The sequence below is a fragment of the Nanorana parkeri genome, unplaced genomic scaffold, assembly GCF_000935625.1.
Source record: "Nanorana parkeri isolate BGI_ZX_2015 unplaced genomic scaffold, ASM93562v1 scaffold821, whole genome shotgun sequence".
In the NCBI taxonomy this organism is placed as follows: domain Eukaryota; kingdom Metazoa; phylum Chordata; class Amphibia; order Anura; family Dicroglossidae; genus Nanorana; species Nanorana parkeri.
The window spans coordinates 505,973-520,771 of NW_017307089.1; the positions used below are offsets into that span (position 1 = coordinate 505,973).

The window sequence follows — 14,799 nt, forward strand, 5'->3', positions numbered from 1 at the left end:
GATAGGTCTAGGAGCCATTGCTGGTTCCACTTTAAGGAACATGTAATTGAGCCTTTGTAGGGAATGTTATAGTGGTCATGCACTGTGCAGTTCTAGCCAATACTGCAGCAGACTTGAGTGCTACATTTTGATATTTTGGTAGCATATGATGCAATTTGTTGGTTTTGGGCTTTAAGTTACAGTAAAAGTAAAGCAGTGATCATTATGAGAAGGACAAGTTTTGAATCCATTTTCTTGAAATTGGTGTATTTACATGCATATGATCCAGCCAAAACTCTTTTTTACTTTTAGATGGAGAAGGGTTAGAATGTGCTGTAGAGTCACTGGGACAATTGAGTTCTCACTACCGGCACTTTCTTTTTTTGAAGACAGGAGAAGTCAATCTCTGTCATGTTTTTATTGCTGTTTGTGTGCCTATTGTAACGATTCACTGCTTTCTGCATCATCACTAGGACACGAAGTGAAGAAATGCATAATGCAGTAAAAGTGTGCCAGAGGATCAATGTCTGTCTCCGAGTTTAGGTTTCCTCTTTAAATCTTTTGATAACTTTAGCAGCTCTATACTATAAATACAGTTATTAAAAAAACCTGTTGCTTTATAGCCGGTACTCTGAGGTGTCTGCCATTAACCATGCCCAGCGCCTGGCTTCAGGACCCTGAAAAGCCTTTGCAAATATACTTTTTGAAAGTTGGTATTCATATATGGCTATTTTCTGGAAATGGGTTTTCTGCTTGCAGCTAAAAACTGGAAAACCCCTTTAGTTGACAGACTTTGGTCTGGTCACTCACTTATGTGCTAATGAAGTAGAAGCTAGTCTCCTCCTGTTTAAGTCTAGGAAAGCCTAAGAGTGCTTTTTGGGTGGCTGACATCTGATTGGTGAGGGTACAATTAAAAAGAACCCTTGCTGCTGCCGTATGGTATGCAGTAATTTAGTGCTTCTTGAGGAATGGCTGCATTTCATCTCTTCAGCCAAAGATTATTCATGTATGGATTAGAGTGGACCTAATAATATTAGACACATGTGTTCATGTAAAGTGCATGCATGCCAAGTAATGTGTAAGCATAACACTTACAGCTATTTTTTTTCTCTCTGATCGCATTACCCCCTAACAATCCCTTTTATCTCTCTGCTTTTCTCACTAGAATGATGGTGTCGTTTTCGTTCAGGCATAATCCAGGGTCATCATCTTTGTCCTTGTACAAGACCCTGGCTCAAACATGTGGAGCCTAGGCAGTTCTTGGTGGTTTTCACAAATGTGTGACACAGGTCAGCCGCCTGCTGCCACCTCTCACCTCGTGGCTTGCTGCAAACTTATAATGTTGTAGTCCAATCACTGGGGAGAGGAGATGCTTCTTCCTGTCTGTAGAAGACTGATAACGCCATCTCAACCAAGGCTGTAGCTCAAGTACTGCTTTTAATGATACAATGACCGGTGCAGATGATGTAAAGTGTTGCAGAAATGTATCCATACAGACAGTAAAATGAACACGGATCAAAGTTGTTGTTTTTTTAAATGGATTCCATAGCAAATAAAATAAGGTTTCCATGACAATATCAGCAAATTAAAGTCTTGTTTGTCCTGAAAGAATGTGTATGCATTACGTTATCTTAAATAATGACAATGTTATTGCCAAATAAACATGTCCTTAGCAGAAATGTAAAAATTGCTCTTGCCCATAAGGGGTATATAGGTGTGAAAGCTGAAGTATTAAAACAAAATCCTTCTAGCCTTGTAGGAGTAAGTAAAAAGAAATGCATGTTGACCACATACAGGCTTCTCTTTCTCTAGGAACAACAGGTGGTGTAAGATCAGCGGAATTGCCTCTGCCTAGAACTGCCATGGCACACAATCAATACGAACACTAGAAAATGTTGTGCAGTAATGAAAGCTTGTTCAGAATGTAACACCTACACTGCCTTATTATCACAACCAATGCTTGAATCAGTCCCATTACTTGGATATATCAAGCCATATATTACAGCCCTTAATTATTTCAAGTGCGGACTGCGTCACACGGTGATTTGTGTAAATGGTTTGCCTATTACTTTGAGACAGATAACATTTTTGTTACTGCTGTCAGCATTACAACATAATTGCTGGCTATGTGGATTTCATTACATAGCCCAAAGTATTTTAGCTAGTTATGGGTAAATCCAATGTTCTCACACTGTATATTTTCCTGGAAACTCCAACGGCCTGCTTAGATTCACACATCCTGTTTGCTTTAGATTGCATGAGGATATTACAAAAAGCTATCACAAACGCCTGTAAAAGGTCAAATATTTCCGAAACTCAAATCTTGACCTTTCTGTGTAGGGTATATGATTCTTATTTAGAGATGGACTACAAGGGGCCCAAAAAGCTTGCTCTTTACAATGTCTTCTTAGATCTAACAACAAGAATGTTAATTCGTATGGAATTAAAAAGGCTTTTATGGTTTTCAGGGAAGTCAGCTGCAATCGGATCAGAGATGTTTGAAACCATGGTCAACAAAATTAGTAGCTCATAGATCACTATTGATCGCTGTTTTCATGCTTGAGGAGCATTTAATGTAGATATCCAAATTTAATGCAGACTACAATTTGTATGTTTCACCTACAGCTGTGTATGTCCTCAGTGGTCTCCAAACTTCAGACTGCGCACCAGACGCAGCTCTTTGCTAGCCTTTACCTGGCCCTTTAGGTACTATTGCTCCCAGTGACACCGACTATAGGACACTCCCCCTATTTACAACAATGATGCGGTACCATTTCTCCTGCTGACACCATTGATGGGGCACAACCTTCCATTGACACCATTGATGGGGCACCACCTTCCATTGACACCATTGGTGGGGTACCACCTTCCATTGACACCAATGATAGGGCACAACCTTCCATCGACACCAATAAAAGGGACACTGTTTTCTATGCCCACTAGAAAACTAGGCAAAACACTAGCACTGAATTCTCTGCAACCCTTTGTGAATGTACCCTAAGGGCACTTTACCAGGCATATGTTGCCTTTCACAATGTACATGCAATTCTTGTAAATGGGCATTTTGGGTGAAACGCTAATTTTTTTAAGGGTTGAAAAGAAATACAAAGCCACTATACATTCCATTTAACGTCATAGGGTCCCCATGAGACTATCATTGCTACCACATAAATTGATATTTTATCATGATCATGTTTTAACATTAAAATGAAAACCTGATTTACTATCGGCAACGGTCCTCTGGGCCAGGCCAAGGGGTAGGAAGAAGAGACTGCTACTGTGCACACTTCAGCAGCGGGAGGCGCAAAAAAGGGAGAAACCTGCAACTTATGCTGCCAAGGTGATTCACATCTCATTGTGGGGGCACACTTTGGCCTTTTCACCTTGGGTGCTAAATGAAAACCTGGTTAGCCCTTTTTTTCCCTACAGTTTTAATAAATCTCACTGTGTAATATTGCCGTTATTGCATCATTTAGAATAGTGCTATGAATGTTAAACTGCACTTTCAGAATTTCTATACATTTTGTTTTGTATCTTTTCTCATTCCCTTAATAATAATTGGCTCAGTTTTCTTTGCCAGCCTCGGATCTTTTTCATGCTTTATACTCTACACCCACAGAAGCTCTGTAGCTGTGTGTGCCATCTGTTTGTTTGCTTGAGGGTTTTTAATAGGCACTTTACTTGACAGAATGGAAGCATTTCATTATAAAACATAATTGTTTTGCCCTTGTTACCTATCTAATATACAGGTGTTTTCAGCATCTTGTGACTGAGTATTGAGCACAGTTTTTATGTGACCGCTGTCTTTTGAAAGATGGCAGACATGATGCCACATGGGGACTGCACTGTCTTCAAGTCACTGCAATGTACTCCTCACTGCAAGCTGCTTAATTACAATTGCCATATGTGCATAATCTAGCTCAAATCCATTTTTAATGTAGCTCACAAACCCCTACCTGAATAACACCATTCTTCTCCATGTATTGTACTTAATGTTAATGCTTTATAGTTGCTCCTCTTATTGTGCTATCCTTAGTTTTGCCCACAAATAATGTAAACATTTACAAAGACAAACATTCAAGTGATATGAACTCTGTGATAATGTTCAAAACGGGCAGCTTTTTAACTGAGCATGTTTGAAAATGTGTTTTTTTTTATTTTTTTCCATGACATACTGTACTGTATGTATGCAATAATTTGGGGAAATCAGTGATTTAATAAAATAATGATGTTAGAGGGTTAATTAGTGTTTAGGTGCGGATACCCAGTAATTGTCATTAACACTTTGGGCCTGATCACCTATGGGTTTTTGCTTTAACATAACAGAGAGAGATGCAAAGAAGATGGTGTAGAGAACTGCTGTCTTCTACAGAGTTACAGCAGTTACCTCCAAAGGTGGAGAAGTTAATATGGAATGCAAGAGCCAATTTGTCCGACCCAAGAGCCTGCAGGATTGTTTTAGGAGCCCCTCCATTGACAACAACTAGAGAACCTGAAAAGTAGCACCTGTAATTTATATGGAGCAATGGCTACCAAGCTCCTGGGATTTGTCCAGTACTGGGTTACCTAGACCCAAATTACGTGCTATACTTAATCTAGTTCTGTGCTTTTTTTTAATGCAGATCAGGCTTTTGCAGAAGTGGACCTGGAATTAAATGTGAAAATATATCATTAAGATCAACACGACTGTAGGAAATGCTTTTTAAAGAGCATCTGAATTCTGGAAGCTGTGCTTAACAGAGGGCAAAGGACTAGTCGCCAATATTTACTATGGTTTCTCTGCAGCTGATCTTTTCCTATCACTGACTTACCATGCCTTGCTCTATATTGTGTCTGTGTGGAGGCAGTCATCTTGGTAGAGGTAGGGCTTTACCATACATGTCAGAGGCCTCAAGCAAGAAGCATGTGAGCAGCGCCGTAGTGACGTCATTAAATCTCACTCCAAATCTCCAAAGACTAGCTGACACAGGCCTGCAGTGCCTTAGCTCTCACACTGCAGGTTTACAGGTGTGAGGCTGTAGGTACAGTAGTGCTAGTATCAGTTGCTCTATAGAATTCAACCCTGCTGACAGAGAATAAACTGACTTGCTTGCTGAGCTCCTAAGGTCTCCTTGTGCATTATTATCAAGAGGGATATGGGGGCTGCCATTTCTGGCCTCTTTGTGAAAATGCTAGTTGTGTAACTTTGTTACCATCTGTATTTCATGACCTAGAGCAAACAGCAACCAAATCGGATAAAAGTCATAATTCCTTATACCTATATTTGTCTTAGGTCAGTGAATCAAACTATTTAACCTATTGGCATGATAGCCAGGGCTTTGGCATTTTCTAAATGAAAAGTTAGCCATGACAGCCCACATTTATTTCATAGCACATTTCTGATCACTATTAACAGAAGCACACGCCATTCATAGCATCTGCTGTTGCAGTTTCGACTTTTAAAATGTGTATGATTCACTGCTGCGGCCAGACAGGGATGTAACTGAGTTTAAATTACTGGTAGCTCTTCACAGAGGCACAGTTCTTTAATTTCTAGTTGGAGCATTGAGAGAATTAGCATCAATACTTTAATAAAGAGGCATGAAAAATGGTGCAGGAAACATTTACTGAAAATATATTACAAAAATAAACATAAGCAACAGTGCAATAAAAGGGTTTAAAAGTGAAAAAATACTTAAAGGAGAACTATGGGGTCAGTGTTTTTCCCCATAGTTCTCAGGGTATAGAGTCAGTCTGGCGTAGAGTTCTGATCTCTCGCAAAGTACATCCAACCTGATCTGGCAAAGTCATATGGTCATGCGTACTGGTTTAGGGTTCTGATCGCTTGAAAAGTACATCCAGCCCGATATGGCAAAGACATATGGTCATACGCACAGAATTCGCAATCCTCAAACAATCATTATTTAGCAGAAATTACCGTTTTCTAAACCCAAGAATAAAAATGTTATATATTGCAGCTTACCAGTCCTTAGATGTGGTGGCTGTATAGGTTTTCTGTTTTCATGGCAAGCACATTTTCTGAAAGTACAGAAAATTACCAGTTGATCTTGCCAGAAATATAGTTTCCTTGCAAATACCTGTGCACGGAGCTGAAATCTCAGCCTTCCCAGCTGTCTTTTGTAAACTACAAAACGTGGTGAAGGTGAGAAGGACATGTGTTTGTAGTTCAAAACAGGAGAGCAGTCATGAGATTGCTGCTTCTTGATGGATACAGTATGGTGAGTGTTGTTTCCTTAGGACAGGATGTGTGGCAGGATCACCAGGAAAATGTAGAGGCTGAAAAAAAAGACTGGAAATAAAAGGAAAACTAATGCAGGGGTAGGCAACCTTAACACTGCCGCTGTGCAAAAACTACAAGTCCCAGGATGCATTGCAAGACTGACCATCACAGGCATGACTCCCATAGGCATGATGGGATTTGTAGTCCCACCACAGCTGTAGTGCCGAGGTTTCCTGCCCCTGGACTAATACATCTACAAAAGGACTTGTAAATGTCCAACGTAGACCTCTTGGGCAATTAATGCATCTCCTGAGAGACTGCACAGCCAGGAGCTTGATGCTAATTTCTCTTCTAGAAATTCAGTGGTGTTATCGCCTGAAACCACGCCTGCTGATTTGACAATAAAGGAGCAGAAACGCACAGATAAGTAATCTACTCTTCTCACTCTGCTCTCCCCTCCTGCTGGTGTGTTCCCTGTCAGCACATGTGCATGCAGCAGAGCCTGTTTAGCTCCTAGTGCTGTACCCCGCCGTAAGTTATGCTGTACAAAACATGACAGAAAGCCGATATTAAGACAATTCGGGTACTTCAGGACAGATGTATGCTGCTTATAATACATAAGGAGGTAAAATTGTATAATATATATCTGCTTGAAGTTCAGCTATTGGAAACAACTGATGGAGCAAATTATCAATGTACCCCTATGTTTTCTTGCTTGAGGGAATGGAAAATGTTATAAGACAAACATTTACCAGGCTGACATACACAATTGACATGTATTCCCATTTTATATATTGAAGTGTATTCCCATTATATATATATAATATAGATATATAAAGTGTATTTTGTTATAAGACGCGCAGGAAGTTTACAAAGAATAAAACCAGACAGCTGGATTGTAACTTCTTATCCATCTGGTTCCTGCCTCCTTCCAAAATTCCACTATTTTGTTTATCTCCATCCTTATGTCGTTGATAGAGGTCTGTGCCATGTGAGCCCTGATAATGTACAAGCTAACAGTCTGCTTCCATGATTCTCGGTGGTCAGTGCTGCTTCTTAGCTCGTACAAAGCCATAGTGTGTGCAAAGTATAATGCATATGGGATCAATCATATGGCAAAGTGAGAAAATGGCCCCTTGGGGAAAACCCTGTGTGATAATGCAGTAGACCTTTTCTCAGAAAGACAAATAATTTACATGGAAGAGTCCAACTTTAAGTGTCATGTGACACAGGAACTCTCTGCTTCCCAAACGTCCCTGTGGTGGTGTCACATGTGTATCCTTAAATTATGAGGAGTGATTAGCATTTTATGAGGGAGGCTTTGGAGGGAATAGGAGTGGTTGAGCTTGAAAAAGGGTGGGGGGGAGTGGCAGCAGATTTCCCCCTCTTACTGGATTAAGCTCTCAGCAAGTCTGGGTACAATCAAGCTCCGAATGGCCATTTTCTAGCAAGGGATCCTGCATGACGTATGACTGTTTTCTGGCAGAAATCTTGGAGGACCAGTAGGCAGAGCGGAATTGGAGCTGACAAGTCTGCATCTTGGAAAGGGCTGTAATCTAGTGTAGTGCAAAACAGAGGCACTCAATCACAGCAGCTGTAAATAGGAGACAGAGAAGCAAATCTACAGCTAAGGAAGACAAAGTGTTTGTTGGAGGGCTGAATTTAAAAAGCATTTTTGGTGCATGGGATGAAACCAGCCATGGAAACTGCAGCAGAGGAAGCAACAGAACAAAGCCAGGAGAGAAAAGGTACCCATAGAGTTGTTGTGTGAGGCTTTCCACTGGCAGTCTCACACTCTTACCTCATCCTCTGTGTCTGTGTGTGCTTTCTTCATCCTTTTTTATTCTTGCATAAAGCTTGGCAAATAACGTGGATTGTGTGATTGCAGATAGTTAAGGTATTTGTTTCATTGAGAAGACTACAGATCGGTTCCTCTCCTTGAAGATAGACATAGTTTGGATATTCAGTCAACTGTCATTCTAGATTTATTTCTTACAATCGGTGGTAATTTATTTGTGTGCCACCTTTCTTGATAATCTTGTAAATATTGATGATAGAAACAACAAAACAAGATCAGTAAATAGAATCATTTAGCAGTAATCAATTAGATGTGTACCGCCATTCTTGGTCATTTTGTAAATATTAATGATCTAAACAACAACACAAGATCAGTGAATAGAATCATTTAGTGGTAATCATTTATATGTGTGCCACCTTTCTTGGCAATTTTGTATATATTGATTTATAAACAACAAATCAAAATAAGATCAGTAAATAGAATGGCTGTCCAGTTGTTCTGTGACTTTTGCCTCCTTTAGCCATAGATTGGTGTCTTGTCCTGGCCCCAGGCTCCCTGTGGTTTTGAGCGAACAGTCACCATTATCTCTCAGGTTGTTGAAGCATACATGCAAGTTGTAGCCCTTTTCAACAGGGAAGTGGTTTCTTAGCAACTCGGGGCCATGTTGCCTTTCTGATTCCTATTAAAATAAATTACGCCATCTCGTTGGATTGGGCTTACATCTGTTCATGTGCTGTAAGCACTATTAAAACATATCTGTAAAAAAAAAACTGCCCTGATCAATTGCAATAACAAGCGTTTACCCTGCAAATTATATCAATTATTTTGGTAAAAGGATACATGTACTTGCTGCTTACAATGTACATTTATTCTGGAAAAGTGTAGGAATAAATACATTATCTGAGGATCATGGGCATTCAAGAATTTGACCCAAAGATGAAACTAAATAAAATATTTAGTAGAGTGATGATACATAGAGAAGTTTTAAATTTGGGTTTACACAAAAAAATGAGGCAAGATTCAGAAGCTTTGATTGAATAGCATTCTAAAGACCTTTCTGTAAGGCATGGCTGGGCAAATCCCAGGAGCCAGGTAGCCAATGCTAATTAAAAATTATAGCTGGTGCCCAACTTTTGAGGACTTTTTGTTGCCAATTGAGCTGCCTTCTAAAACAAAATCCTGCAGTCTCCTGGATTGGACAGACTAGACTAGCTCTTTTATTCAATACCAATTTGTCCATCCCTGCTGTAAGGGATTTAAATGTGGGCATCACAACTTGTATGAGTAGGCACTTAGTGAATTGTTTTATATCTGATACTGCGGTGCATGAATATCACAACTGATAGAGACTGTGAAATGTGATCTCGTACTGGTCACGCATCAAAATTCACTTATGGTTCAGATAGCATTTTAATATCACATCAGGCTTAGCCTCAGTTTATTAGGATTGATTTACTGTATAATCTCCACTCTCTCTGAAGTATATGAACGGCAGCAATGGACACAACACACTTATTTACTGAAAAACAGAAACCGCTGCCAGGAAATAAAATATCTTGTCCTGATTGAGGATCTATGACAGTCATGTGTTTGGAGATGGGCATCTTACCCAGTTTGAGCTGGAACTAGATTGTTCTTGTTCGTTTTTTTTTTTTTTTCTTTTTTTTTTCCCCTGTGGGATTTAACAGTAATGTGCATCTGCTTTAAATGCAGCAGATGCTACAGAGGCTTTTTGTGTTTGTAACATGCAATGCTTTGCAAAATCTGATTGTTGTAGTAACAGAGGGCATGGTGACCATTTAGCCATTGCTGCTCTCCAGAAATGGACTTTCAGCTACAGTTGTTGGAGGAAAGATACACTGCCTCTTTGAAAAATGTCCTATGTCTGAAGCGGCCCATGATTTTACATCCTATTTTCCATTACACAGGGATTTTTGGCCTGAATATGGGACTAGACACCTAAACCTAGCTGCTAAATAGGAGGGCTCATGCTGTATACTCCACAATATGGTGTTGCTTACCCCCTTCCACTGCTTGATCTGGCTATTGTACTTTATGTAACAATTGCTGTGTTATCTCTTCTTTGATGGTAGTGTGATTTACTTTTTTGTTTTTCAGGACTTTAGGTATATTTAATCAAACCCTAATAGATCAATTCTGATGTGGAAATAGGCATAGACTTGGATTGTCCATTTAATTCCAACCCAACTGATCTTCACTGCCCTTTCAGTGCTGGTTGCATGTCTTGCGATTTGTTACAACCCATAGACACCCTGACTGTAGGCAAGTCTGATTTTATGTGGCATTGATGGCAGATTATCTCATGTTTATGGGTACCTTATGCTAATAAAGGAGAAGTGATGCTTGCAAACTGGCATGAAGATGACAAGTGTCACATTTATTGCTCTGTGAGGAGTGGCAGCTAAATGACAACATAAAACACATCAAGCTTTTTTTTGTTATTTTAAGTGCCCATACAAGTGGTGATTGTCATAAAAGAATATTCTAATGTCTACTTGACCTGTCTTTTTTAGAGCTTTTTTACACCAGATTGAGCTCTGTTTCACATTCATTAAAGTGCTCTTATTGTCTGCAAAATTAGCAATGAATGCTGGTCAGAGCTTTCCATGTAATGCACTAAAAATAACATACAGTATACCAATTTTTTTTGGGCAGTGTACACCAATGCAGTTCACTGTATTTTTCTATGCCTTTGCATTTAGGATGTGTTGACGAGTGCAACACTTGTAGTGAACCAACTCTTGGTCTCCCAGGTCTTAGTAGAATTTTGTTAAGCTATAATCTTATCTGGTGGCTTGACAATATTTGATCTGCAATGAGTGAGTACTGACATTTTGCAGGAGAGTTGTTTTTTAAAGATTTGTCCAGGTGTGTATATTTTCTGATCGGTTTAACACCCAGCTGCCCAACAGTTATACACCCTGCCCATATCTTGTATGAGAGGAGCATGTGTGATTTGATGCCTTGGTTTGTTGTTTTCTTTTTTTGCCCCACTATCTAATCTGGTTTCTTTCCTATCTGTCAATCACATGGTATAATCCTGTCACAATAAAGCACATTGGGGCATTGACTATCCATGCAGAAAGGGATTTGGTTGGAGGAAGAAACCAAAATTTAAACATAGTAGAGGCCAAGAAGCAACAACAAACAAGACTTGTTTTTAGCCTGTGTACTAAATAAGTTATAAGCAAAGAATGAATAAAAATACCTAGTTTAGGAGGTGCGTGTATGCATTTTAGCATTAGCGCTAATATTTTTTGTGTGGATGAATATATTATCTGGAAAGAATGTGCAATATGGTTTGTACTTCACTCTTGAAGTTTTTGTATAGAGCAGTAGTGTATAAAGAATACTCTCAAATAGTATGATATCTACTTGACAAAATACACCAAAAATCAACTGCTTAACCTACCAAAGTATCTATAATTTTGTTAAGACAGTCTTGTGGTTCACACGTTTGTCACACTGCATACTCGGGAAGATGATTCCACTACTTCTGGTTTCAGCTTTCTGGTGTCACCCTGCCTGCTCATTGGACAATAAATCAGCATTGTGAGGATGCTAATTAGTTTTCCATTGAGTCTGCCGTTGTTACCAGAAACCTTGAGGGTACTTTCACATTGTAATTGCTCCCTTTCTCACCAGTTGTGTTGCAGAGCACTGTGAAAATATGCAGCATGTTGCATTTTAAACCACCATAGGGATTAGGCTAAAATACTGCAAAAATGCATGTGCATGCATTTTTACAGGCTTAGTGTGGTGTTTTTTTTTTGTTTTTGTTTTTTTAAAGATACACCACTTGGAAAATGACAGAACAGAAGATTACACAAGGTATGATGATGATTAGATGAATGTGTTAAAATAAAAAAAAATGCAGCATTTGGCAAGAAAAGGTTGCATTTGAACTGTTTTCCCTGCAGTTGCCTTTGCTGAGGCCTGCCCCAAATCTACTTGTGACTTACTAGCTCTTTGTGCCCAGCTAGAAAGGGATTTTATGCGTACTTCCCCACCATCGCTGGCAGTGTCTGCCTCTGACTCTCCTGTGACAGTGAGCCAGACCAGATCTGGAGCCTCTGATTTTAGATTCAGAATCCCAGAAGTTGGGAGAGGCTGTTTTTGGTTCACCACAGTCTCCCACAGTTATCTTGGATTCACAAGGGGCTGTTTTAAACCTTACTAATGCAGTGTGCATCGCCCCACATATGGTAGATCAGTCTGCTGGTAAAGAGTTTGGGTCTTTTAGAGCTGCAGCAAAGACCTTTCCACTACATTCACTGTTAAGGATTGCCTCCATGCTGCCTGCAAACTCCCTGAAAGGCATACTGGACCCTACCTGAGACATTGCCAGAGTTTTTTTTTCTCTTGAGAAGGGATCACGAATAGGTGGGCCTTGCCCAGTAGTGATGCTCCATTTATTCACCTTACTAGAGATACCACTAGAAAGTTTGAAGGTATAGATACCTTGAGGACTTCACTGATCAGAAGTTGAATTCTCTCCTTAAATCCCAATTGACGACTCTGCTCATTCTGCAGTTTTCTGGAATTGCTGCACCAGTATGGGGTGATTATTTCCACTCTTGTTTATTTTTCTAGGGGGTACTTGCATCCCCTTTTTCTGCTTTGATCATTCTCTCTGACTCAAGGTGGTTCCATTGGGGTTGTCATCCACTCCTTAGGTTCTTTACCATCCCCTTGGGATATTATGCTTGATTTTGCTTGTCCTCTATCTTGATTTATCAATATTCAAGATTGGATGGCTGTTCTAGCAATCATGGCTTCTTCCTTGTGCTTTCTTCCCTGAAGCCTTTGGTCGAAAGTTTAAGCCATGGGCCTTTTCTCAACCTTAGACTAGCTGGTCTTACCTTATAGACATGTTATCCAATTTTCCTCTTAGGGATCTGTCTTCATGCTCAGAAACCTCCCAGTGTTTCCTTTGTTGACCATTCTTTTTGTTGGTTTGTTTGCCCTGTTTTTAGGTAGTTGTATTGCTCCACCCGTTGGTGGTTGCTTTGGCCCAATGCTTCATTCACTTTGGAGGTGATTCTTGTCCTGGTCTGAGCATCAGATTTATCCTCTGTGACCTCCCCTTGGTCATTTAGCAGTTTCCCTGCTCAGATGAGAACTTCACATCTTCTGGTACAGATTGAGGCATTGGTTCTTCTGATTGTTTATAGATGGGTTCTGGTTCTAGCCTCGATCTGTTAGTGACTGTTATCCACCCCTTGGTTTTAGAATTTTCGAATTAGTTTGTCTCTTGATGTACGATCAAGAGAAACAAATATTTAACGAAAATACATAGGTTCTACCCCTCTGTTTAATGGCCTTGTGAACTGCTTGCTCACAAAACTGAGGCGTAGTGGTAAGAGGCGGGGTTATATGGGGGCTCGCCTTTCATATTTTTTGAAGAATATTTTGCCAATATTCAAAACTCCTGTAGGTGGGAAACTATAACTGTACTGTTTCAGAATCCCTGTGTCCCTCAAAAGACTGAGTATTTACAGTAAGTACAAAAATCTATTTTTATATGTTCAAAGTTAAACATGTCCATCAAAAAATGTGCCAAACTAAGCACAAAGAGATAGTGATATGCCTGATTTTATTATACTGTAACTATTTTCTCTCTGCAGCATAATGGAATAGCTTTACTTCCAAATGTATTCCGTATTATAATACATTTGAATGTGATGTTTCCTGAAGACTAGTCAGCGTGAAAGGTAGTTGCCAAAAATAACAAGAGTCTCTCTGTATGTCCCAATATTCCAGCGGGATTGTTTGATCTGCTTAGGCTTTAGTCTGGCCTTGCCATCCAAAAAGCATCAAAGCATCAAAGCTTTGATGCTATCCAGGCCTTTACTAGGACATTGGGAAAACGAGTCCTTAACAGATTTCATTGAATTATATCTGTGTGTAAGACTGTGCCCACATTTCTTTGAAACACTATTGAAACGACAGCAAAACATTTAATAAGATGTTTGAGCCAACCACTTCAAAAGAAAAAAATACAAATGATTTGAACTTTTTAATTTTATAGGGCTTAATGAAAGGCTCAAATGGATTAAGTAAAATAAATGTGTACTCTCTTATCTCCATGATAGATGACTGAGAATAAATATGCCCCTTCCAGGTTTATGCAATAAAAATTGTTACATAATTATGTAGTAAAGAAGAATGAAATATAGACCTGTAAAGCAAGTTTAACTTTTCAATGGATAATGCTACAGAAAAGTGCTTTCAGTTTGGAGTTTGGAGGAACAGGTTGAATCACTCAAATGCCAGCTTTTTTACATCTCTTGGGAGCCCCAGCAGTGAAGTTTCCCCACAGTGCCCCCGTCCCCCCCTCAATGACTGGTCAGTGTACCCTCTTGCTGCTCAGTGTGCCCCGTTTGTAGTTTAGTGTCCCCTCTTCAGTGGGAGCATTTGTTACTTTCAGAAGCAGTTGAAGGAAAAGCAACACTGGCAAAGGCAGAAGTTGAGGACTGTGACTTTATTTATTTTTTTAGAATTGGTTTAAAGCAATCACAAGGCACAGAGTCTCTGAATGATTATGTGCATTTTGCTTTTGATGTGTGCTGTCTAATGACAGCTTGATCACAGGCATTCGAAGGGTACACTGGCAGTCTGTGTAAGGTCTCTGCAGTGGCGTTCATAAACGATGTTCCAGAACATTGAGTCCACCTACCTGCTGTTTATTGCAGGTATTTAAATAGCACGCTCAATTTATGTTACACTTTACATACTATTCATTCACATCAGTCCCTGCCCCCATAGAGCTTACAAGTCT

General features: G+C 39.7%; 1 protein-coding gene across 2 annotated transcripts in view; it reads left to right on the forward strand.

The window, feature by feature from the left end:
- The first annotated feature begins 7,559 nt into the window (after positions 1 to 7,559).
- GPM6B (glycoprotein M6B) overlaps positions 7,560 to 14,799 on the forward strand; it is a 42,894-nt gene continuing 35,654 nt past the window's right edge. Inside the window, exon 1 of one of the 2 annotated variants that reach the window (XM_018565200.1) lies at positions 7,560 to 7,947. In XM_018565200.1, the coding sequence (XP_018420702.1) occupies positions 7,887 to 7,947 (61 nt within the window). In that variant the 5' untranslated portion in view covers positions 7,560 to 7,886. The remainder of the gene's footprint in view (positions 7,948 to 14,799) is intronic. The other variant, XM_018565201.1, reaches the window with a different exon arrangement.